Below are 27898 nucleotides of genomic sequence, written 5' to 3'. Positions count from 1 at the left end.
GCTGTGTGGGTCATACTCAATTTGCTCTTTTAAATGCTCAGGACGGCTCAAGCTGCACATTACCTGTGAGAAAAGGAGCATGACGAACAACTTTGGGTGCTTGCGCTTTGTTCAAAAGACAATTCTGTGGATATTCTTGCGTATTAGAAATAACGGCGCTTTTATGGCACTTACCATTGCGTTTGCAATGAAGAACAGCTGCTGCCCAGAGAAGTCTTCCATGCCCTGTAGTCGAGTATCTATGTTTTTGTATTCCACTTCCAGGAGTCTTTTATATGCCTAGAATTAGAATTGTATTTTATATGGTGAAATTAAGCAGACCATGCCAGGCCGCACTCGTAAGGAATGCTTGCACAGGGAATCAACAGTGATCAAACTGTCTTTCTTTTCAAGTTAATGTTTCGAGAAATCAAGTTAAAAAATGCATGTGAAAAGAAAGATATGCTTTCGAAGTTGTCATGCTGTTTGTTGGTTTCATAGCGAAATTATTGCGTGGACTCAGAAAGGAAATGTCGCAAAGTTGTAACAAAATATGTCGTCCCTCGTGCACTTTACTAAGTGAGATTTGTACATTACTTCTTCCGTGTAGAATTCGGTTGAATGCTTAGAATTTCCGACACATTCTACGGCGTGTTTGTTGGTAACAATACTCTTGCTGCTAAAGTATCGTGCGTACACGCCTAAAGAATACATTACTTGTATATACGAAGTATTCCACGCAACTTGTGCGAGAATGTAAAATATATGGATGTTTGTCGTTAATGGACAGAACACAGGTTGTGTTGTTTACCGTCACGAGGAGCAGGCTCGACTATTTTTTGTATAGAGCCAGGTTACGTAATAAGTTATGATTAGTTCATCAAATTCTCCTTCAACTTACCTCGAAAGCCAAACGCAGTCCGCCGTTATCTGCAATGTTCTCGCCCACCGTGTTCTTCCCATTAAGCTGGATTTGATAAAGAAGACATTCATGGGCAAGTTTTTTTCATTTAATAGTTGGTGAAATTACGACAAAAATTACGAAGCTAAGACATAATGGAATAGAAAGACGCTGCTATGTATGCCTTTGATGACTGTTGATGCATACTGCTGCTATTGACGCTATAAAAGCGTATTAGACTCGGTAATGTTTCAGTAGAAATTATGTTATGGCGAGATCTGGATGATAATACCTCGAAGTATTAGGGAATAGACCACAAATTTTGGTCACAACTATAGATACCAAACGTGCTTTTATGTAACTGATGCTAACGTATATTATGAAAGGTGACAGAAGGCTTTATTTTCGCGTTCTTCTTGCAGAACGTTGCCAACATAGTCCATAATCAAGAGAAATCACCATTTTCCGGTGCGGCATCCTATCGTAATTCTACGGTGACCACAGACAAACACGCGCAAGCACACACGCACACACCCACACGCGCACACACGCACATACACACACGAACACACGCACACACACACGCACACGCACACACGAACACACGCCCACACACACGCACACACACACACACACACACACACACACACACACACACACACACACACACACACACACACACACACACACACACACACACACACACACACACACACACACACACACACACACACACACACACACACACACACACACACACACACACACACACACACACACACACACACACACACACGATAAAGCGGCAAGCCGTTTCGGCACTTTTGCTGTAGCCTCTGAAATTTGGGTTACAAGAAAAGGTTTGTCTTAATATTCGACCTCCGCCGATGTGCAAACTCTCCTTATACCTACAAGGATGCTCAAGGTAGTAACATCTTAATATATCTGATAGTAATAACATTCTAACCTGCCAGTCATCATCTAACAGCATTATCGTTCTGAATAAATCAGACACCTTCCTTATAAACAGTTGTTTAGAATATCGTTCTCCAACACCTGTCAAAGAATAAGAACTAGTCGAAATTCTCACCGTCATGTTCGCTTCTATGTCAGTGATATTTCCGTATTCATACTCGAAACATTTGGTCCTCTCCATGAACTCGGTGCGCGTATGATTGGACCACCATTGCTTCAGAGCACCTTCTGCGTCGAACTGGCTTCCTATCAGGCCACGAGAATATTAAAAGAAAACACTCTTGAAAGGCACAATGTCACAATGTGACAAGCGCGAAATTTGATATCTTACTTCCAGTAAGAAAAGCGCTACATGCATGTGATCGGCCATTGAAAACAAATTCCACGCCACAGTATCACTTCTCGCTTATGAATCATTATTGTCACCTCTACGCCAAATAAAAGTATCATTTCTGTTCATGATTGCTTGCGTTTAGTAAAGTCAGGTATTGAAGCAGAGCTTTCTTAGGCAACTCTCGCCGATGTTTATGACCATGTTTGCGGTCATGTGCTGCTGCTGTCTTAGCGAACAGGTCGCTCACAGGACAGCACACATAAAACAAATCGGCTTGCAAGTATCCCCATCCATACTACCCCTAAGGAGGTGCCTAGGCCGGCTCTGCAACCTACGGTATTATGTAGGGATACAATAAACGGTATCTATCTATCTATCTATCTATCTATCTATCTATCTATCTATCTATCTATCTATCTATCTATCTATCTATCTATCTATCTATCTATCTATCTATCTATCTATCTATCTATCTATCTATCTATCTATCTATCTATCTATCTATCTATCTATCTATCTATCTATCTATCTATCTATCTATCTATCTATCTATCTATCTATTTAAATCTTTATTTATTTATTTAATACACCTAACAGGGCCCAGAAAAGCATTGAGTAAGGGGGACAAAAGACAACATAACTAGTATAGGAACAAGTAACGATCCAAGACGCAAAACAAGAAGTAAAAGGGAAAAATTGTAAAGATCAAATGATAACAAAAAATATAGATAGGCGCAAGGAACATCCTACTAAATAGCCTCACTGCAATAAACGCACACGCGCATAATTCCTTTACTACTGTGACTGCAATTACGTGCACACTCCCGGCGGGCCCGCGCCGCCAGTGCCGCCGGCACTGTGATGCTGTTCTGGTATCGACGGCGCATGCGTTGTCCGCATGTGGAAAGTATATTAGGCCTTGCAGAGAAACGCAGTGCGTTTCCCTGGTAAATCGACGACGCCAAGCGGCCGGATTACCACGTTCTACTAAACCGACTGTGCAGCGAGGCCAGGAAAGCGTACTGGCTTCCGCTGCTGGGCATGGGGGTTGTGCGAATATACATCAGCGCTCCTGCTGAGGATCAGTGCATGTCGCACCGTGACGCCTACCCTCGCCTGAGTGAAACAGATATAGTAAACGTCAAACGAAATATGACAAATCCTTTCGTTGGACACTTTCAAAGGCCCGCAGTTTTCCATCGGTCTCATCTCGGGCGCCAATGAGTTGCGACGCCAGTAGCGCCACTGCCAATGTTCCTCGTCGACGGCAGCGTCGTGAGACGCCCGGTACCTGCCGGGGAGCTGTCCCTTCTGCGCAGCAGCAGTTGTCTCACGTTCCATGTCGCCTCCGCATACTTTTAGTGGACCACGTGAGGAGCTCGAGCGTAACACTGAGACTTGGCGTCGCTTTAGGCTCTTCGCCGTCTGGGAAAACTGTCAATTATTGAAACGATTCTTTGTGGGCCTTGTTTCCTACGGTATAAAATGGGTCAATGCTCAAAATAGAGCAACAATAAAGTGTGCCGACCGTGGAAACCTTCCCATGCATAGTTTGCCAACATCGGAAACAGTATAATCTGTGGTCACATGGATCGCGTGGAATGAGTCTCGGTGATTACGTGTCTGCCCGGCAGAACCACACTTGCAATGTTGTAAAACGCTCTGCAGAAGATGGACAGTTAGATAGCATTTAAATACCCGCTTCATGGAAAGCTTCGTTTCCCACAGATTCCAGCATAGAAATCAGAGTTGCGTATTTTTTTTTCATATTATAATACCGCACAATTTGTGATTTGAAATTGAAATGAATATAAAGTTAGGTGCGCTACTTTTGGGGGAGTGCTTATCGAATATGCCCACTTTAGACTTGCCTACGTATGGGGCCTGTTGGAGGTTCTTAAAAAGAAGCACTGACTTGGTTTAGAGCGATAAAACGATGCTTCAGAGTTATATTTTTGCTGATTCATCGGTCGCAGAGACAATATCAGAAGCAAAAATGAAAGTTCTTTTCTATACCTTTTTGCTGAAACTCTTGAACCAGTGTATCAGCGCGACGTGACTAATTTCAATATGCTTTTTTCGTATTTAAGCCATTGTGGCTAAGTGAAAATTCTCGGAACTTGCAAAGTTTCGTCGTTTAGAACCCAATTTAGTGCAGCTTTCACAACAAAAGAACATCAAACACAGCCAGAGCTGCTGCCGGGAAAATTGATGACGCAGTGACAGTGTCCGTGCGGAAAGTCCAAGGTGGCGTTGCAATCCGTTTCTTGTTTGGGTGGTTTTCTGGCTTACTAAGACTCTTGGCAGGGTAAGAGTGGCTTTCTTTCTCTATTATTCAAGGATAACTCCTTACTAAAGTTAGTAGTGTCTCTTTAAGGTGCGATACTTGCGCGGGTCACAGAAGTGTAAGAAAAAGTTGAAGTAATGGGGGTTAATTAACACATATCAAGATATCCGGAGATTTACCACTTGCTTCTTTGTTCATTCACGGTGCTTAACCTCCCAACGCAACACTGTGACTATTAGAAATGCCGCAACGGAGGGCTGCAAATTTGTATACCTGCGGTTCTTGAGATAGCGTGCCAATCTATGTAAGCGAGCATCCCTGCATTTAGCCCCCTGTGGTCGTTAGATTCTCGTTATTGTACGTAAGCAGCAGTATACGGATAACCGGTTAACCTGTTATAACCTGTTAGCATAGTGAGCACAATGGATGACCGTTTAGCATAGTGAGCACAATGTATGCCATAGGGAACGATTACAGGCAGGAAAATATACGAAACAGGTAATATATGAACAGTTTTCAGCGGAAGCATCTGTGAGAAAGAGCACGGCAGGGTGAAAGAGAAAGCAGAAGAGAAATTTAAGAAAGTGAAGTTCAAGATGATAAAATTGATGTAGCATTCTATTCCCGTTTGCCTGCATTTATAAGTTTAGATAAAAGACACACAACTTTTTACATTTATTCTTCACAGCGAGAGTCGGCGATTCTTGTATTATTCTTTCTCTAACAGGCAGTAACTCTGTTAGATCTCGTGTTTGAACATGTTTCATGCACTACAGATACGAACGCCTCACTGCCTATTGCCGTGAGAATGCCAGTGAGTGCTTGTGGTTCGTCCAAGGACCCACCTGTGTCGTCGAAGCCATGTGTCATTTCGTGGCCGACCACCGTGCCAATAGCTCCGAAGTTTATGGAACTGTCGTTGGAAATACAGTTGTGGGAATAGAAGAGTTAACAATCGTAATGATCGAATTTGTATGTTTTATTTAACGCGCAAGAGAAGTTGCAGGAGGAATGAGGAAACTTCTAACGTGCACCATTGTGGCTATTCCGATTTGTAGTTTGCCAGAAGAGTTGCAGATCGACTATATTTTGATTTTGTTTTTCTCAGTGCGAACAAACATTTTACGCAATACTTTTCTGAGGTGGCGTAATCGCGACCCTTAGGTTGGATTGCTTGAATTCATTGACATTCACTGTACAACAGAACGCATTTTCTTACTACAGAGTTTTTCATGTAACTTTAAAACCATGCAAACACCACGTAGCTCGACCAAACCAAGGTAATGCTGTTTGCCGTCGCTTGCATATACTCATGTAACGTTTTGCATTCCACCTAATTAGGTAATTAGTACTAATTATTTAATCAACATCTCAATTATTAGAATTACCGTAAAAGTGTCAATGAGAAAATTGTAAAGCAATATAAAAAGCTCCCGATACAAATTTTTGTTGCTCAATAAGTGCTACATAACCTTTTTTCCCCGAGCGTGAAAGAAGCTCGCGAATGCGCACAAAATTGCAGCGCGACTGGCTCCTCGAGGCACTTTGCGTGTATTACCTGGGTTCTTTCATGCCCGGAAAAACGCTTTTATGTAGTTTGTTTTGCCAGAAACATTATGCCTAAATAAGCAAAGAAGGTTTAGCTAGGGACGTTTCAGCTAGTTGAAATATTCCATACGGAGTAAGCATTCATTTATGCACCGACTCACCGTGGAAGTCCATGCTCGTAGAAGACTCCTTGAAGGATTCCTGATGGGTATACTGCGGAAATATCAATCATTATATCTGAAACTGGGGCCATGCTGTACATTCAAGTAGATACTTCTTGCAAGCTCATCGGCTGCAGGACGTAAATTGCAATCTGTACCGTAAAGTTTTTAATTCAACAGATAATTAGTGGATCTTTGTTAAATAGTGGAATACGCGTTTCATTGTTTTCTTGCACATAACGTCCACCTATCTGAATAATTCAGCTCAAGGGCTAGAGTTATGTTATCTTCAACATGATGTTTTTAAATATTCCATCAAACTTAAAAAATGACCTCCCCGTATAGCATTTGAGCAATGCTGAGCAGAAAGAAACCTATGCATTCTACATCATCGCAAATGGTCATGAACACTCACTCATTTCATTGGCGTTCGGGCTGTAGAAAGCATTGACAACGGCTGGGCCGACTTGCCACCTAAACAAAATGACAAAAGCCTTATTGACGTGCATCACGACAGATGGGTACGGTCATTACTGACTTGCCGCTTATTAATTTACACCTTCATTATCAATCAAATGAAGATAGGCCCATTCGCAGCACCGGAAATTTCGGCAGACGCCCTTGCTCCACTTCAATTAATAAATCACGCAGACATGAGCATGGCGAGGATACGACCGTTTGATCTTGTCACATTAGCTTCAACATTTTGGAGTCAAATTAATTTTATATGCTTCTTCGTCATGCGTAGCTGTCAATGTTGAATGGAAGCGATTTTTCTGTCAACTGCATTCCTGTCTACAAGGTGTTATAGTAAGGGTCGTCTGTAACCGCTGTGTGTATTATGCCAACAGGAGGGTGTACTATAGTTGTCCACCTAGTGGACATATTAATTTCATCCGCCCCTGCAGTTATGACTGGTTGGGCTGGAGTATGCGTCAAAAGCAGCTGGGCGGCGACACCAAATCAGCACTTCAGCAGCAGACGAAGTGCTCAATGAACTTTCCAGAAATGATTTCACACGTTTACAGTTTCGCGCTTTGCCTCTATTTTTTTTTGTATTGCTTAACTCATGCTTCGTTCTTACTACACTGTGAACTTTCCAGTGAGATAAAGAACAACTATTCAGAAAAAAAAAACTCTCCTGCGTTTGAATGAAAACAAAGCTCACCAGTTCACGAAACAGCTTCATCGCTATCCTCGTTACTCATTGCGAAGTTGCAGTTTTATAATATTTAAGTAGCTGGATTTAATAAGTCCTTCTGTCAATATGAGCATATTTCTCTTTATTATGCGACGCTTGCTTCTTTGTGCAAACGGTACTTCCCTGAGCGAAATTATGTGGATCAGAGATTGCGCAATAAAGCCCATTTTCTTCTCGGCCTGTGAATGTAACTTGAGAACGATGACTGCACTCCAAATTTAGCACTGCGACCTTTTCAGTGCACTCGTGAATTTCCATCGGAGCGTCTGAATACAAATTAACTTGGTTCAGTGAACCTGTGGTCCGTATGCCTTTGCTCACGGACCTGTACGCGCGTTCCTACTCTGGGCTGCCGCGTGCATACCGGCAATGCGCCCTGGCTGGAGCTCACATTTATAAATGTAAGTTTGCATTCTACGTAGTAATATAGTTAGCCACGTTTGTTCCACAAATGACAATTTCGTTTCGGCTGCATAAGAGTAACGGGACCATTGGAGGTCCTTCAAGACATCTAAGTGCTGCATTATTCGCTTTCTTTTCTGTATAACGTTAATTTTATATTCCAGAGCCTTGCAAACTTCTGCATGCATAAAAACTTGGCTCCTCACTTACTCATCTTCCCTGTTGTATGGCCGTCGTAATTTTAGCATTGCCTGTTTTCGGTGGTTTAGCGATATGGCGTACGCCATTGCCCCGTAAGAGCCATTGCGGCACAGTCTCGGCACCTGCGGTAGCAAGTAGTTGGGTGATGGCATGGAAACACGAAAGGCCCATTGGTTACAAATAAAAACGCGTTAGCATATTGCTACCGGTCAGCATTTGTGGTTAACTGTGTACACGTCACTGTATTCATAAATTGCTATAACAAAGCCGCGTGCATGAATTGGCTATGTGGGGCATCAAATGAAGCAACTGCATGCCCTACTATATACGTGCCGCACTCAGTGGACTTCGCGTTTTCCTGAACCTCCTCCACTTGCCATGGCGATGGATGCCGCAGGTCCACCAGGCCGTCGCCTGCTGAGCTTGCGGGTTTCCGTGCCTTACCATAGCCTCCCAGCTAAGAATTTTTAATTGTGATGTCATAAATGTGCTCATAACCTCTGTAACAAAAAAGCGCATGCTTTTTTATCCCCGTGTATTTGATATTGTTTTCCTCCGTCGTTCGTTTTCTTTACCTGTTAACGTCCCTGCGCACTTGCACAGGCTGATGGGAATAAACAGGCAATCACATTTTAGAACAAAATTTTACCGCAAATGATTGTACCTCACGGCGCCTAGGATAAATTTAAAACGACGGTGTCTGTACTTCATGGATTTCTGCCTAATCGCTGAGCAGATCTTGTGTTATATCCCTAAGCAAGCTGATTTGAAAAATTATTTGCTACACTCAGCCCACTGCGTAAACTAGTCGTCTTTGTTTGTCTGTTCTACAGTAATTAAGCTTTAGGATTTCGTAGGTACTCACAAATTTGTAAAGTTCCTCAATATATGTCGCATTTAGTAGCCAGTCAGGATATCCAATTTTGATCGCCATTTTTGCCAACTGAAAAATGAAGGTAAAATATTTATACTCTGAGAAAGCACACATGCGCAAATGTCGCCGTCTTTGCGTATACTACGTCAATGGCTGACAAAGATCAATCTTTTGTCTTTCTGAATGAATCAAAGCAAGGATATTTCTAGGTAAAATCACATTTTCATTTAATGGCGACAGCGTTGCTAATATGTGGTAATGATCAGCGCCGCGTACAGATTAGACAAACTGCAAAAGAAAGCGCTAAGATATTGGTAACGTGCAATGCGTCAATACTGATCTGTTCTCTCTGGATTCTTTGAATTAATTTCAACCTAATGTGGGGACCCATATGCCTGGAAAAGATTGCAACTGTGTGACCATGACCATGCAAGTCTGTTAGGTTAGAAGAAAGTTTTAAGGAAGGACTCATATTCATAAGGTACTTCTATAGCGATTGGCCTTATTTGCCTACTTCAGCCGTTTTGAGCTTATCTATCGGTCTCTCCAGCCTCTTATGTGAACAAAATGGCGAAAGTTGTCTACAAGCTTGGGCCACTATGCCTATGCTTGCGGTCGTGATGCCATCGTCTTCGTTCGATCGTCGTCACACTATAGCTTCGTGATGTGACTCTCGTCAATCCGCTGTCATCACGTCTTATACGTCGACCTAGTGACCCAAGTTTTCTAATAGTTCGAACCACTAGCTATGCGCGTGTGGTCGTTATGCCGTCGTAATCATTGCGTCTTCGTCATTTAAGCTTTGCCATCCGGCTATCGCCAGGTCGTCGTTCGCTATACAGGTTTCGTGACACAGTCATCGTCACGCCGATGTCATACATTTGTCATTTAGTTTTCACCAAACTATTGTCTTGCCACTGTTGTCATTGTGTTGTTGTCATACGGTCGTCATCGTGCATGCATTGCCATTCCGTCATCGTGACGTCGTCGTCATTCTGTTGTCTCCATTCAAACTTTGTCACACGGTCGTCGTCGTACCATTGATGACACGCCTTTGTCATTATGATGATTTACCGTTGTCACCACTACATTAACATCACTCTACTGTCGTCATGCCTTCGTCGTTCCATCGACAACAATCCTCTTTCGTCATTTAATATTAATCACGCTGATTTCATTCGGTCGTGATCGTGCCACCGCTGTCATGCCGTCGTCGTCGATGCATCGTTGTCACACAGTGCTACCACGCTTATGTTGTCAGACCTTCACGGTCATGCCGTCGCGGTCGCGTATTTTCGTCACTCTAGCTTTGTCAATCGATTCCCGCCATGCCGCCGTCTTGACGTTCTCTGGCTTTGGCGTTGCGCTGCTAAGCACAAGGGCACAGAATCAAATTCCGGCCGTGACGGCCACGTTTATATGAGGGAGAAATGCCATAACGCCACTGTACGATGTATTGGGTGCGCGATAAAGAATCCAGGTGGTCAAAATAATGCAGAATCATGTCGTGGTTTGGGCAAGTAAAACACGAAAATTAAATGTTGGTAACACCAATGTCGTCACACAGGTTTCGTGATACAGTCTCATCATGCCAATCCGTCATGCAATCGTAATCTCAATGCCCCGATACAGTTGTCATGCCACCGTCTGTATTACGTCGAAATCACACATTCCTTGTCATACCATCATCGTAATACCGTCGTAGTCGTTTCACAGTCGTCATTATAACTTCGATACCCGACTCTCGTCATGCTGTCGCTGTCAGCCATCGTCGTCGCTGTCGTCTTCGTGCCATAGCGGTCATGCGATCGTCTTCATGCCGCCTTCGCCGATCCACCGACGTCAGTATTTTGTCACTCTGTCGTAATCATGCTGTCGTCATTCACTTGTGAATTTCCCGCCATCGTCATTCGACGATCATCATTGTGTCGTCGTCAGACAGCTGCTGTTATGCATCCGTTGTCATACGGTTGCCGTCATACCATCGTCGTCATGCTGTCGCCGACATAAATTCGTCGTAATTCGTTGTCACTCTCTTGTCGTTACACCATCATCATTATTTAAAAACCGTAATCTCATTGTTGTCATGCCGTCGTCGCTACACCGACTTTGTCATTCTATCAACGTCTTTGCTTTTTCATCATTTCATCGTCATCATTCTGTCGGCTTGATGCAGGCTGCCATGCCTATTCGTGTCTTGACAAGCGAGCGACATAGCAAAGTAGGACAGTACCGAAGTATGTCGCATATAGCCGAAGCAGCGGAAGTCTCTGAATGACCGCTACGAATGTAAAACGAACTTTACCTAAAGAAGTGTGTTCTAAACTGGGTCAATCGGTGCATTCCAAAGGAATACGGTGTGCTGCCAAGTTGCTCAAGTGCTAATCGCATTGCAGTCGATAGTCTTCGTGAGATGAGCTCCGCCATAATGTTCTTTTTCTGAAGGCGCTGAAGCATTGTTTAGAAATTATAAGCATTGCTTACGCCTGTCTTATTCAAAACCGCAATGTTAGAAATTCACAATGAACACTTTGAAAAAACCTATAAAATTTACAGAAAGAATAAGAGTGTAAGCGAAAATTTTAAAAAATGAAGAAGTGCACAGATCTTGTCGGTGCACTTTTTCATGTTTGGCTAGTAGCAACGAGAGTGTTACCTACCTTTGTCTCTGCCGCCGCTCTTGTGCTCTCGTCCATCCATTCAAACCTTTGCAGAGATTCATTAAATACAGCCATAAGCCTTCTGGCAAGGTCTTGAACCTGCAACGAGGAAGCTTGAGCTCACTGAAGTGAAGTTTTATGCCGTTAATATTCAAGTGTTCATAGTTACACAACTGCAAGTGACTCCTGCTCTAAAATGCAGTGCTCTTTTCCAACTACGCCAAATAAGCTTGTTCTGCCTGGCTTCGTGGAAAGCATCTTCGTTTACAGGAGCGTACCAAGAGGCAGTTGAACATAACCTCCCATCAAGAGCAGCACAGTCATAACGAAGAACTCAGAGCGTGAGTCCTTACTTAACTTTCTTCTAAGCTGGTCAACTCGCATGATCATGGCGACACAGTTGGGATCATTTCCAGGCCGTCGAGGATGCCCTGATTTTAGCATCGCCATATTTTAGGTATTCAGTTCTGCGCTTATGACAAAGAGTACTCGTATGGAAACATGAAACGAACGTTTCATGTCTGATCACGACATTTGAGCTTTCTGCTTGTTTTCGTTCCGAGCACTGGTAAATGTACGTAATTGGAAAGTTGCCAATATAGTGTTGTTCCAAAGGGCGAAGACATGTTAAATGCGCTTGCTTCACTTTCGCAAAACCTCCGAATTAGCTTTTTTTTTTCGAGGCATCATAAACTGGCACTGCTAGAAACCAAGCGTATTTCCTGCATAAAACACAATATCATAGCTCGCTGGACAGCGTTGGTGCCACATGTATATTGTGCATTAATATCAGTAACAGCCCACGCAAATTTTAGGCATGTTCGTTGCGCAACGTTTTAAAATTTTACCAAGGAAACATGTAAACTTGCTCTGAATTGCCGTGGATTTGACCAGACAGTATTCACAAGATATGCCTTCTCTACACAATGACTAATGAAATTAAAATTTGCACGAAGTCGTATGACTGATACAACGCCGTGATGTTCGACCGTCATTACATGTACGCATGACCCCTGTTATGCTGTTTGTTGAAAATATTTATCTTCGCAATTTTGATACCACTCATGCACATAAAGATAACAACATGTCACGGAGTGTCTCACACGCTCGCGAAAAGAGAAATTTATTCGCGACGCAAAACATCCGCGACGCAAAAGAGCCCCACGTATAGTGCGACGCAAAACAGCCGCACTTTTTTGCTTAAATGATAACGGATTCAAGCTGTTACGCTGGGCTCATTTTCTGGACGACAAATATATTTTTTCGGCATCCTATATCATTCGATTTTGACCGGTCGAACACGACGTTAGGCTTTCTTCTTTAAATTGCTGTGCTTATATTGTGAAAAATGTTGCTGCGCAACAATGGCATGACGAGATCGCTCTCTTCCGAACATGCGCTCGGGGTGTTGCGCTGTTAAGCACGAGGTCGCGGGATCGAATCCTGGCCGCCCGGCCGCATCTCGATGGGGGTGAAATGCAAAAACGCTCGTGTCCCGTGCATTGGCGGCACGTTAAAGTGCGGAGTACCTCACTACGACGTGCTTCTTAATCGAATCGTGATTTTGGCACGTAAAACCCCCAAAATTATCAGAAAGTGCGCTCTATCTTACCTCTTTTTTGGCCTCTGAACTGAACTTGTGCTGCACATATAGTTTTCCCACAATGTCTGGCATGCCGTCGTTAACCTCATCGACGCACTCTTGCCATCTCGGCCTCTCAACTTGCACACCTTCTTTCACTTTTCGAAACTCGAAGGAAGCTTTTCGAAATTCTCGCGATACGGTGGCAGCCCATCTCAGCATGTGACGCCAACCGGCGTAGTTGAACAAGGTGTCACTAGAACAAAAGTGCAAAGAAGGTGCTTGCAGTTACACTGAGAAAGAATGGTTAGATTCAACATAATCAAAATTACTTTGAATAACGAACTTTTCTGCCGGCCGTACCCAAGCCCCATGGCAGAAACTTCAAATAACACTTAAGTGCAAGCAACACGCGGTGCCATGACTGTTTCACACTACTTCACTCATCAGTTATCTTCGACATTTAGAGTGCCAGCTGAAACATTTTATACAAATGCACATATTCTTTGCAATAAAGACTGAATTTCCGCTATTTAGTTGGAAATGACGGCTGATAGCTTTGTGGCCATTTGTTGGAAGAAGTCCAGAACTTCTCGTTATTCTACTGACGCCCGAAAACCGCTCAGGAACGTAACGTCTTTTCAAGACAGTATTTATTACAAATTTATTTGGTAGATAGTACCCGAAATACTTTCAATATCTCCAAATAGACGGACACTTTCGCCATATTTGGTGCGCTTGCGCGTGTTATCCGGTCAAAAGAACGGTGCTGAAATTTGATTTAAATTTATGCCGGAGCTATTTGGAGCTATATCTCATCTTGAGACCTTGAAGCAGGGCTACTGCTGCTTCCGTGAAACGGAGACACCTTTAGTTCTCCGTCGACACTGCCTTGAACCGATACTCTAGATGCTCGGTACTCTGTATGCTTGTGCTTGTTGATTGCACATGTTCTATGTAAGTGCGTTAAGTCCGTGTAGGAGAGATTAATCTCACGCATCACCAATCTCATCAAAACTATCATGTCAGGCTTATAGCCAGGCAAACATGCCTCCAGCATTGATTAACAAGGGCTCTGTCCCATTGTTTAAACCTTCTTTTCTTTTTTTCTTGGCTACACACAGTGATGCATGTGTAACATGGCATGGTATATTGTTAGGTTGGTACTTCGTCGTGGAGTGTCGTGTCAACTCAATGTATAAGCGCTTTTCAAGGCTGGTTTTTTTGTGTGGGACAATGGATTGGTCTACATCAAACTTGGTGTCGATTTTCACAAGACTTTACTGCAATAATGTACTTGAACAAGTAAAACATGGTTGCGCATGCGCCCGACGTTATCTCCCTAGCCGACATTTTACATAATTGCTTCGGAGTTAATTTTGAAGGGGATTCGAGGCTGAGCCCCTTACTTATGGTACTATGAAGTGGGGGGGGGGAGGAGGGAGGAATGTATATAAGGACGCCACCAGGCGTCGCAATAAAATCGACTCTGCTTTGACGACAGTTCAATGAATCACACTAAAGGCATATCTGTCGTTTAGGAACGTTGTCTGGTTGCATTGTGAGATGTTTAACTAGACATAGCTGCCGACTACATTCTCGCCTTCCGGAGGGTTTGTTTCTTGGCGCTAATCCTGCACGGATACGGGTGACACTCCTACACAAACTGTATACTAACTTTGACATGTTTCGAAATTTAGTACAGAGGCCATTGCATGAGTGTGGCCTGCGTGCTTCTGCGCGCGGTATTCAAATTGTTAGTTCACTTACACGTCAGAACTTCGCAGAAATTCATTCAGTTTTTCATAATATTTCAGAGCGAATAGTTCTACAGACTCGTTGGCAGCTAACGTGATGTCTACAATGTCAAATTGCTTCTGCAACGAAGCGAGAATAGGAATCTGAAAAAAAGTGAGAGAAAACCATCGCCTTTAGTCAAGACACTTTTTGGAAGGATAATAAGTACATAAAAAAGTCAAAAGTGATAAAGATTTCTGATGGTGATGGGTCATTAGAAATAAGTTCATTAAAGCATTACAGTTACAGCATGTGAGCCTTATTTCAAGCTCAAACGTTGTGAATGGCCTTATCATTTTCTACATTAAGTGCAAGGAGTTAGGAGGATCTGTAGTTGTATATATTCTACTCGATGTTTCAAGAAACATAATTTATAAACTTCCCCACATTTTCACATACATTAGCACAGTATACCTCTTCAGTTCCCTGTGGAGTATTTACTTGCTGTATTGCAGTAGTAATCATAGACGGCGCACAGAATCACTTATGACGTCTTGCATAGTTCCGTGTCTGCTCCATAAGAGCTTATTGACAATTTTTTAAGCGCCACCTTCTTTGGGTTGGTCCAATAGTTCAATCAATGAAACATTGGCCCAAGAAGCGCTGGGAGGAGCGCTCCGTGTAAATAAATTAGGCACTTGTGGTGAGGCGATCCTGAAGTAACTAAAGTGAATAAATTCATAAGTTTTGGGAGCCAGAGTTATGCTTTTATTTCCAGACACGCCATGGGGGGTGAAAGACTAGAAAATAATATTGGCAATGCGGTGTTCTTTGACTTGCGCCTAAATCTAAGCACAACAGTGATATTTGCATTGCGCCCACATTGAAATTCACTGTCGCGATCGGGATCGAACCCGCGACATTGAGCTCGTCATCACAACGCCAGAGCCCTTCGACTGACACAGCAGTTCTTGTGAAGGAATTACTGGAGCGTGGTGGGGTGACATCGGTTCGAGATAACTTGTTTTGACTTTCGTTTTTCTTTTCTTTCCTTTGTTTTACGGCGATAGCTGTAACCTTGCGTAGTTTTTTCGGCGTCTGGCAACAGAAATGGACTTAGCGATTTCTAACAAACCCATACGGGTTTAGTGCGGCGGCGCAGATGTCAAAATGGGGAACAGATTAGAACGCTCGCCGTGAACAATAGCGTTACGTCAAGGCTATCGCAGCATATAAGCAGGACAGGTATTGGCGCAAAAAACAGCAGCGTTATCGATGGGGCGGACACGTATAGTTCGCACAAACGAAGGACAACATGCGTACGAGGAGTGCCGGAGGCAACAGCAACAAGAACGTAAACGGCGCCGGCGCGAAACGACCACTGACAAAGAACGTTCCCGCGATGCTGAATACAACGGCAATCGCGATCCCGCGTTCCTCCGAACGAAGAACGACGCCATGCTCGCAACGCAAAAAATGACAACCGTTCCACTCTGTGACGATGGAATGGCAGCGAAGGCACTTTCCTTTTCGTCTGAGAGCTTTCACTGTCGTCAGCTTTCGCTGCCATTTCATCTTCACAGAGTCAAATGGTTGTCATTTTTTCATATGTTCATTATGTTACTCTAAGACAGTGGAAAGTATGACGCTTACGTTAGAAAATTTTTTCTCCAGTTGGTCGATGGTGGTTCTGTGATAAATTTTCAAGAAATCTCGCCTTTCTTCAGGAGGTGCCGTCAGCTGAAAGCAACAAAAGCCGAGTTGATGCACAGAGTCTCTAACTGCCCCCAGACACTCCAATTTGTGCATGCACTGGAAGCAAGCAAAGCCTTTCTGTGTTTGCTACAGCGCGAAAGAAGTTCACTCTTAGTTTGTTGTATGTTCTCCTGTTTTATTTAAGTATCGACGGATACTGAATTCATATTTTCCTCTATTTGTTATCGTATAACATGAACCAGGTAAAAAGGGGCTAGCCGTCACCGGGAAACGGGGACAACTTTCTTAGTGGATCTAAGACGTATATAAATAGATTAAGTCTTCGCATTTCTGAACCCTTAAGACGCAACAGTGAAATAAACAAGTGAGTTTGTATGAATAACCGATCACAACAACCTGTTTAAAACTGAATTACTAGAGGGAAATTTGTTGCGAGGAACGCGACTCCTGCAGGGCATTGCAACTCCACCACGCAATGCAGCAGATGGGGCTTCGGTACATGCCTGCATTGTTATTTTTTCATCCACTTTCTCTTTTTGGACTTCATGATTTATAAATTTAAATTAAACAGAGCAATTACGTAACCCTATGCTATTTCTGTCTTCATTGTCTCCCGCTCGTTATTGTTGCGGCTCACAAAATATCGAGCCTCTCGAATCCCTTCATTCTCGCTCAATACGGAATAGCAGCTTTCTACGGTCACCGCAGGTTGAAAAGGTTTCCTATAGTTATGTTGTGCGAATTGGTATTATAATTACTGTAAAGCAACCTACTTTTGTATTACCAGAAACCCTTCATTTTGGAGTATTACGTAAGGTGTATCTATACACAAAGAGGCGCAGACACATGCTATCTGTTACAAATATAGAAGCCCTAGCATACATGATCTTTTTCTTTTACTTTCAAGCCGCTTGCTTGCTCGCGATTAAAATCTGTGTATAGTTAGTTTTCTAGTGCGCTTAGCTTAATAACACGTTTGCGATTTTCCTTGTCCCCCCCCCCCCCATAGTCTTGTCTTCAATAAATTCAAAGTGAGCGTCATCTGTGGCGTCAACCATGGATATTATTTGTTGTGCAGCAATGGAGGGGTGGTACCATCCGTCGCATCAACGGCGATAACACGGTGTTTGTTGCAGTTGTGACAGATGGCGTCACTGTGACATTGCGGTGAAATAAATTTTTTGACTGGCATCGTCAATGACGACACCCATGTCGAAATTTAGTCGAAGAAACTAAGTAGTACCCGCAAACGTACCGTTAGCAATTTTCAGTGAGTTTTGTTTATTTCTGTGCGAAATCTCAACTCACACAAGCATGGTGTGGAGCATCAAGAATCATGAAAACGGGGCGAATCAATCGTAAAGCGTAAATAAAGATCAAATTGACCATTGTGGCTGATGGGATCCGAAATGGGGCTTCATCTCAGTAAGTGAACAGGACAAAGCCGTCAAAGTCGTTAACGTGCTGTGACTTCCTACAGACGCCGTGTTCTTCTTATTGTCAGTCTTATTATTATTATTATATTCTTGTTGTCGTTTTAGCGCATCAAGTAATAAAACCTTAGTTGGAAGTCCGCACTTGTTCTAGTTCTTGTGACATCCTTGCCAGCCTTCACGCAACTCTCTGCTTTCCACGAGATATCCCATTGCAACAACAGCATCGTCGTCATACACGTAGCTGCATACATATAAGTTATTCGATACGCTCTCCCATACATCGACTATACATTTCCTCAACAAGTATTATCAGAATGACGTTGGGTTAGCTATGTTAACCATAAGACAAATGGCTGCCTTTCTTCGAACTCTTTGTTGTTCATATGTTATGTCGCCGTGGTAACGCAGGAATGTTAAATATTAGCTTTGTGCATCCCGGTATAATTTCCATTATTTTGTGACATCCTTCCGCGTTCGATTTTACGTTTGCTTAGTGTATTCAGCATATTGTAATGTATTATCTGAATATTGCTTTTGTTGTATTTGTGATTAAGCACTTGCCTTTTTTCTACAACATTCCTTTTAAATGACTGCCTTCATTGCTAAAAGGCGTTAGCGTACACTCGTGCACATATGGCTTCTAAATGGGCTGTCATGTACGTAGACCATGAGGCTCATTCAAACTTTGTAACTACTTTACGAGTTTAGTACCCCAAGTTTTGTTGGAGATTGACCACGTACTGATTGACTGGCCACAAGGCTGACTGGCTGCATTGAGCGACATGACTGGTTGACAGACTGATTAACGGATTGGTTGATGATTAGATAGATAGATAGATAGATAGATAGATAGATAGATAGATAGATAGATAGATAGATAGATAGATAGATAGATAGATAGATAGATAGATAGATAGATAGATAGATAGATAGATAGATAGATAGATAGATAGATAGATAGATAGATAGATAGATAGATAGATAGATAGATAGATAGATAGATAGATAGATAGAATACGACCAGCAATGTGGCGGTGGCTTTCAAATTTTATGGATATGAAATCCCTTCAGATACCGCACTGGACACCACTGTAACCGCAGTGATATTGCTTTCTCTTACACAGCTGCGAAGTATTCCAATATGTACTATACATCTTGTGAATGGCGAGTAAGGCTCTCTATGTGAGCTTACGCACATGCTGCACCATTGAAGAAGACTTTTCATGCCGTTGGGCGTAAGAAGACATGCTTACGTTGGCCAATTTTCCCTCAAAAGCCACAAGTTTGTCGGAAAGTTCTTCTAGTTCTTCGTCAGTAAGATTGGGCTTCATGAACTTCATCGCCACTTTAATCACATCCTTGTACGCTGCAATGATTGGCATGCTGCACTGTGTGGTTTGGTTGATGATCTCGTTTCTGCCGGTTATGGGAAAGTCTGGCTGATCCAGCTGGAAGGAAAAGGATGACGCCATTTGGTCATTGCGCATTGGCGAAAATTCACGAATGATTTTGACGTCATTCATATTTGAGGCAAAGTATGGCGTAACTTGAGATAGAAATTATCTGTATGTAAGGGCAACCATTAACTTAATTGAGTATACCTTGCGGCTTATTAACCATTTCTTTATAACAGGAAATAAGCATCATGACTCGCGCCTGCATAGGTTCCCTTTTTTTCAGTTTTACGTCAGCTTCACCGCTTCGCTGCTTACAATGCCAGCTCGTTTTGCCCGTGAGCAAGTGTAGCAGCGACGTCATTACTTTTGCAGACATCTAGAGCAAAATTACGCCACCAATAGGTAGCTAATAAAATACCAATTTACCTTGCTGACAGTAACATAAACGGCCCTTTGCAGACACGTGCACTCAAAAAGGCAGCCGTGTAATCTTCTACAACAAATCCGCCGTAATAGCTCAACGTTTATGGTGATGTGCTGTGCACGATATGTCACGAGTTCAACTCGGTGGTGCACAGACCCCATTACAATATCAACGGAACTCGTGAATTGCCATATGGTGAATTTCGATGCACCTAAACATACGATCACCTTTTCCTATTCCAGGGTTCGTTTTCTATGCGAATCTAACGCCAAAGTCACTCTTTCGTAAATTTTTCTGGGAAAAGAGGGGGGTCAGAATGACTATAATATATATAAAGTCCCATTAACTTTTGCAATTTGTATATATTTAGTGTATATACTTTTATATATCGTATAACATGCAATAATGTTGTTTTGAGTGGAAGTTAAGTGAGAAGTGCTAAATTTATTGCATTCTGCTAGAATTACCTGAATGGAGTAAGAACTAAGATTCCAGAAACTCCTTGACACGCCAACTGAGAAGACAGTACCAAGTCCACTCTGTACGAGGACGTTTCCGGCGTTGGCCTTCTGATCTCTGGGATGATAAGTTAGAGGCCATTGAGCGAGCCCAGAAGCATTCATTATGGCAAAAATGACGTCATATCGGTCTTCGAGACGTGGAACAGCTGAAAGACCGGAATGGGAAAGTTGAAGGTGACTGATAAGATCAGAATCTCTGAAAAAAGACAAGTTTCTGTACCATTTCGGCGAGTACTGACAGTGGCTAACCACGCAGTCGATCACGGCGTCTTGCGTGGTGAATTGCAGTTTGGTGAACAAGCATGGAAAACACGTGGGACATACGTATGGACTTATCCAGCATGATTATCTCCAGTTTGCTGAAACAGTTTCTTTTTCTACTCTTTTGTGAAAGCCCCAGCTAACAGTGAACGAAAACTTGTATCGTCTCACTGTCTCTCCCGTCGTTTTGCGCCCAGGTGAGACATAGATATCAATGAGCTCACAGAATCTGCCCATGCAGCTCTAGTGTCTATCTCCATTGTTCTACTTATTTACCGTCTTCCTTTTGCACTAGAAGTCTATGTACAGATGAACTCTTAAATACTATTTTCTGTTATTTCATTTGTAATCACACCTCGGTGGCGCAGCAGAAATAGTCCAACCTAGTTTAATGTTGTTTCTCATTGAAACTACGGTGTTTTATGTGTGTAATGCTATTATAAACGTGGTGTCAGGTGAAGTGAGAAACCTATAAATGACAACGAAGTGAAAATTGATCGTATCTGGCCACTATATGGGGAGTAGTGAAATAAAAAAAAAAGATCACGCCACCAGACAGATGCAGTAAAGTGCAGTTAGCATTGAATGACTTAATATGCATAGTACAGCGCCGCTTGTCGTTTTAAAGAAAGGCATACATATTGAGATCGGCTAAGCAAATTGATTTGGGAGAGAGTCCATTTTCAAGAGTTTCTCTCAAATTGCCGATAGCTAATCGTGTACCTTAAGCATTTCAACGGAAAGCATACTTGTCAACAAGAAAATGTTACTTCATTGTTCTGATATCAATGAATTAGAAAACACTATTCCATCCATATTAATAGTTTTTAATACTCGCCCACCTTTAGTTTTAACGCTTTGAGCCATGGTGTTCACATGGAGCTTTTGCAGTGTTGTATGCGGCTGTTCTGTGTGTGAGTGCGTCGTAGTTGCCTACGAAGTGTTCAAATTACTGCTGTGACAGAAATGAGGCAACTTAACCGACTGTGCACCATTTTGTTACTTACCCAGGCAAGCATTGTAGACGACAACAACTTTGTCCGTTGTACTTTGGCTCTCCTCAACAATTGTTGTGTTTCCTAAAATGTCTGAAGAAGAGAATTACAATTACTGAACTCGGAACTCTCTTTGAAAAGCAGCAGGACATACACGTGGAACATATGTGGTCAAAACAGCACATCATATTTCAGTGAATAGCTGCGGGCGTCAATCACTTGTGGAATATGCGAGATACGGCGACCTGCGGCACATCATATGTTGAAGGAAGACTGGGCGCTTCCTCAACAATAACCTCCAGGAGCAGCTCAACAACGTGTGGCAGAAGTGCGGCCTAGAACAGAAGCGTGACAGCAACCTAGCTTTCCACCCCGAGTCATGTGAGTGTGGGCCAACATTCGAGGAAGTCACCGTCATCAAGAAGCACGCAGATTAGTGGACACCCGAGATCATCGAGGCCTTTACTATTGCCAAGCACGGCCCGTCTTGCGTCACCATTGTGTCCATTTAACAACTTGACAAAAAGAAAATTCGCTTACCTACACGATTAACCTGGGGTTCGTAACACCGCAAACCGTATAATCTTAATTGATATCCACCTTTCAGTTAATCGATTTAATCGATTAGAGTTGTTCCATCCATCTTTTTTCGAGTATTTGACAGGAGTGGAGCGAAAATTTTGAAATCCTACTGGCATGGCGGCGGAAGAGCAGTGACTGTGCGGCTGTGGTAGAGCGATTGTTGACTGTTTTCCCGAGTGGTGGGTGACACCGAGCTAAGCGCTTCCCCACTCTTCTCACCCCCACTGCACACGCCACCACGCCGCCCGAAGCCGGAGGCTTCAAATGCCTTTGAAATTCAAGGCACAGTCTAGCCCGTACAGCAAGCCATTCGTTGATTGTCGAGTCCCTCCACGTCCACTAATGTCGTGGCACAGCATGAGAGCCGGCTTGGAGCATGTATTCGGCATAGCGATGGAATTCATGCCGGTTCCAGTAAATCTGTATAGTGTTCGAGCATTTGTTCTCGCATTGCTGGTTGTCTGGCCATTCAAAGAAGGTGTCGGTTCCCCCACACATCTCGGCCAATCGACATTTTTTCGCTTTGTAGAAAATAGCATCTGATTTAACATCCTAAACCAGTAGTTTCTTTCCCATGTGCATATTGCAACTTTCATATTTGAGCTGCATTTCACATTCCCTTTTGCAAACTTTTTTTTTCTTGTAACTGTAGTGTATGGGGATCCACTAGTGCCATGTATCTTGAACGTATAATGGTTTCCAGCAAGTACGGACGCGAGCATGTCTACGCATTTCTACGTGTTGCTCGCGTCCGTACTTGCTGGAAACCAATATACGTTCACCATGTACCAACTGGCCCAGCAAACTACTCCACCATGTATCTTATTGAATTCTGCAATAAGTGCCATTTTATAACGTATATTGTATACGTCTTCAAAAGCCACTAGTACGAGCTATACTTAGTTTTAACGAAGTTCAAGATTCGTCTTTGTCAAACGTTTATATGCTTCTGTTTAACTTGGTTCTACCTGTCAAACACTAAAATAAGTTCCTACAAAAGTAGATCGTTTAAGAAGTGCCAGGTAAAAAGTTCGATTAATCAATTAATTGACGAAAAACCCTGTATCGAAAGCGATTAATCAGTTAAATGCAAAAATTCTGAATGGTTAATTGGTAATCGAATAAAAAATCAATCAAGCATCTTACAGTCTTCCCCTTCCCTCTACGCAGGTGCGGACTGAATATGCTGCACTCACTTAATGTAATCGTTCATGGCGTGTGAATTTTTGTGCATTTACATTGTTTTATTTCGACTGGCATTCTCGGCAGTGTCAGACAAGTGTTCTTTCCGACTATCCGTTTATCCAGACATGCCGCCTAAAATACAGGTTGATACCGAAGATAGTGCTATCTAGAAGTGTAGGTTGGTCCCGAGGATAGTTCAGTCTAAAATGTGGGCCCCTCACGTGAGTGTGTCACATTGGGTATGTGCCCTTGGGGCCGCGGGGAATGGGTCACCGCGTATATGTCGCTCTTCAATGTACCTCTCTGACGCCTACTTGGGTCACTGTATATGTGCCACTGGGTATTCACGGACTTCATGGCAGCGTTGCCAGAAGGTGCAGAGCAACCTGAGGGAAGCGCACGAGAGGCGCCCGGCTACAGCACACAGCTCATACGTGACGCGGTTCGGCTATTCGCATACTGAGATAATAATCTTAGATAAAGCCTACTTGAATTTTTTTTTCACTGCCTACACCTTTCGCCCCGAGCTTAATGAGCTTTAATTGGAAGTGAGCGCCTGTGTCATCCGTTCCCCTAATCCTGTGTTATTCAGAACTCCACTTTTTTAAGTATCTCCTTCCTGATTGCCATAAGACCTATTCTACTGTTCGCAAGGGAAGAAGAGAAAGCAAATAATTTACATTGCTTCAGTGCTAGCTGTGATCAGCGCTAGCTGCGTCATGCGGTAGTCAAATATGCCCTTAGAACTGCAGTCCTGCGCTTTCTAAACGGCGACCTCGTGCCAGTTGTCATAGAACAAGCACACTGTAATAGCGGACGCACGTAGCGTGGTGGCATTTCTCTTAAAGCTGTGTCTGCATACACAAGGGGTATGCAGACACAGTGGGCATGTAGGAGTTATAACTTTCTTTAGCTGCTTCACACACTTTATCAGCCGTGCTGGCGTAGTGGCTATGGCGTGGCGCTACTAAGCCTGAGGGCGCGGGATGGAATCCCTGCCGCGTCCACCGCATTTCGACGAGGTGAAATGCTAAAGCGCCCGTGTACCGTGCATTGGGTGCGCGCTAAGGAACCCCAAGTGTTCAAAATTATTCCGGAGTCCCTAACTACGACGCGCCTCGTAATCGAATCGCGGGTTTCGCACGCAAAACTCCAGAACTTGTTCTTTTACCTCACCCACTTTAGGCATAGACTGGACTATTTCACACGTTAAAAACAGGGAGGAAAATACAGAGCGGGGAGAGAAAGCGTACAGGTGCGGAGGAACAGAGTAAGTCATTTGATTGCTTGGCGCATGAGCGTGTGATACCATGTACCATAGGGGAGGCGGGAGGCATGCACCAACAACGTGCGCTCCATTTGCAACTGACCTCCTCGCCAGCGCGGCGGCTTGATGGGCAGCCACTGCAGCGAAGTTGTGGCCAGAATACTTGGAATAAGAAATAGGGGGAGGGGGGAGTATTGCTAGGGATTGGCAACTGCGGTGCTGTAATTAGAAGACGTAATGTGCAGCGGTATCAGTTGACGTTGTCGTTGGTGGAGAGACTGCCAATTGGTGTATCTTGATGTGCCCGTAAAGCCTTGTGATTCACGGATGGCATAGGGATGTGCAGAAAGAATAGATCATCCTCAACAGTTTCTGCGACAACTTTTTTTCAAGCATTGATGTTATTGTGATCTCTCTTTTTGCACAGTATGTGCCGCTTCAATGACCACAGCCCTATGTTCTCTAGAATATCTTATGTGGTCGCAGTACAGCTGTCTTATGCATGCACGTGCTAAAGTTCCATAGAATATGACTCAAGTGAATGGCCTACCTCGAAGCGTTTCCAGTAGTTTGTCGTCCAGCAGGGAGAAACTGCTCGTTGTCGATTGGCTCTCTGGTATGTTGTGCTTTGACATCCAGCCGCCGCAGGCGTATGAGTAGAAATCAGTGCAGGGGTCAATAGATGTGTTCATGGAGTCCTTGATAAGCAGTGCTGCATAAAGAGATAGGAAGGAAACACAGCTCGTATCAAATGGTCTCCATCATGACTATGCAAGGGTACATCCACTCGCTCCTGTCTTATGTCGTATTATTATAAAAAATAACTCCTTTAGATTGCAGGAGAATGAGGAATATGTAATTGCGGAGAGGGAGAGTTAGGTAAGCATTTGACACGATTGCAATAGAACTAGCGGAATAACCGTTGCGGTGACATTATTGCCATGTTTAATTTGACTATTTAAAAACAGAATTGATCAAACCACCAGCTTCTGGAAGAAACACTAAATGATTAGGAGAGTGCCCAGAATAGTGCAAACTTTGCATCGTTAACTAAAGTAACTACGTATTTGAACGTAGTGTTGATGAAATGACAGGCTGGCTTAGGCAGAGAAGCAGTTAATCATTAAATGTTTGCCATTGTTTCGGGTTAACCCCGGGCTGCTGTAGCCAGAACCAAGCGGAAGTTTATACCAAAGGGAAGACAGCGGCCCTACACAACAAACCATTTTTCGATATTTTTTTCTTCTACTTCGTGAATGTCAATTGTTATATCCATCCTGTTGAGGTGTATCATGATCCCTTACAATACAGGTAGCGCAATTGAAGTCACAGACGTTGTTATTATGAAACGTGCAAAGTGGAGCCTTGCCCAGCAGTCTAAAGAATTATCACGTCTAAAGAATCATAAAACCAGACATGTCCATCATAGCAGAAAATATATTACCTCGTTGGATGCAGGCAGGTGTTCCACATACATTGTATGTTGGCGCATTGTTGGTTCCTAGGGAAAACAGGTCAGGATTGAAGAACACGCTTGGGTAGCAAAAAGTTGACAGTTACTTTAGCATACGCTAAAGAGGATGAAGGTGAAAGCCTGCGTGCTGAGAAGACATTCATTACATTACTGGAAATTTTCCTTGGAATGTGTTGTTACATCATATTACTTGTTTTCTCCCATCAGAAGTCGTGGGTGGACTGGTAATTTAACTATACCTTAATTAACTGCGCCTTAATTAACTTCGTCTTATTTAACACCAAAGGTGGCGGGTTCACCTCCCATCAATGATCATGGGTTTGAGTGTCTCAATAAACTCTATGTTAGTTAACTTTGCCTTAATTAATACCGCAGATCGTGCCTGCGCTTCTTCGCCTTGTGTTCATGCTTTATTAAAAAGAAATTGGTCGCCTAATTTGCTCTAATTAATACTAAAGGTCGAGGGTTCGACTTCCATGAAATGTCATGGGTCGTAATTAACTTCACCTTAATTAATAGCACAGGTCGCGGGCTCGACTCCCACCAAAAGTCGGGGGACAACTCTATAAATTTTAGTCCCCTGAACTTCGGTGTCATACGGCCAGACATAGGATTTTTCGACCCATGAGCCATCTGAGGCTTTCGCCTTAAAAGACATGATTGAATAAAAAGCAATGCGGCGATTGATTTTCTTCCGGTGCTGAAAAGCGGCCAGCAAATTAATCATATTCCTGAAATTAAAGTGATTATACTTCATTTCAGTCCAAGGAGCCTATGAACTCTATGGCGCTTCGAGGCGCTGCTGCAATTCATAGATCAATTCATAGAGCCTTCGGAATCGAAGCTTCGACCATGATTTACCCATGCGTCGCATGAGTGAGCCCTAATGCGTTTTGGGCGTTTTCTTGGAAAAGTTGAGGTAAGCCTCCAGGTTCAATGGAGCACTACATGAACGCCAGCGGATAGTGTTCATGTGGTTCGCTCTAGGGGGTGGTGGATTTGCGGCAATCACGGGATCACCTCACGGCTAGGTAGAGTGCAGGTGAACACTGGTTGTCTCCCACCATTAGATAGAAGCATTGATGAACGTTAATTTTGTGTGGACTGCTGTATGGCTGTCAAGAGCCCACCTCTGTGGGTGCGCTGATTACCTCGTTGCCGTGTCGCAAGAAACAGCACAAGAACCGGCATAAATTAGCTTTAAATCCGCTACGAACGTTCGGTTCCGAGAGTGTTTAGCCATGCCATATTTTTCTTTGTGTGGATATGAACCTAAAGCGTCAGTGACGCATAGTCGATGTAAGGTAACATCATCATTTTCATCATCAAGTGATTCAGATGAGCTCCACGACAAAGACCTTCCTCGGCTTTCTCCTGTTATCCGTGCAAAAATATCAACATAGACACCAAGGCTGCCCACGATTTTCCCCTTTCAATAAGAACTATTAGCTAAATGATTATGACGATGATAAGCGAGTTATGGCACTTGTTTGGAACGCCCCTTGTAATGCATCAGTCGTCTCTTTCCATTGCCTGAAAATTTTCTTCATAATAACTTAATGTGATATTACGCCGCTTTTGCTACGTTTCTTTCAGTTTGCACCGACTTTTTTTTCCCGAAGCAGTGACTGTCGGCTTTACGCATCACGGGACTTAATGCACATAATAGGCAGACTCATGAATCGACTGCAGCAATTGCTCCTATACAAAGGCTCTGTAAGGATGCTGTGAAAAGTTTGTGCACTTGCCTTTTTGTCCAGTGATTTCTGTTGGCTTTGAAGAAACCGAGCAGGTCCAT

General features: G+C 43.2%; 1 protein-coding gene across 1 annotated transcript; it reads right to left on the bottom strand.

The window, feature by feature from the left end:
* Positions 1-64: 64 nt before the first annotated feature.
* LOC142559970 (neprilysin-1-like) lies at positions 65-27898 on the bottom strand. Its single transcript, XM_075671688.1, has 18 exons — positions 27849-27898; positions 26071-26159; positions 25177-25338; positions 21605-21685; positions 20283-20482; positions 19248-19442; positions 16496-16582; positions 14876-15006; positions 13136-13361; positions 11524-11622; positions 8855-8932; positions 7999-8111; positions 6601-6659; positions 6186-6237; positions 5322-5389; positions 1971-2101; positions 881-946; positions 65-279 (listed from the first exon to the last, which is right to left on the bottom strand). The coding sequence occupies exons 1-18, from the start codon at positions 27896-27898 to the stop codon at positions 112-114; spliced, it is 2055 nt and encodes a 684-aa protein (XP_075527803.1). The 3' UTR covers positions 65-111.

Source organism: Dermacentor variabilis, chromosome 10 (genome assembly GCF_050947875.1).
Source record: "Dermacentor variabilis isolate Ectoservices chromosome 10, ASM5094787v1, whole genome shotgun sequence".
NCBI lineage: Eukaryota > Metazoa > Arthropoda > Arachnida > Ixodida > Ixodidae > Dermacentor > Dermacentor variabilis.
This window is presented reverse-complemented; position numbering and strand designations above follow the sequence as displayed.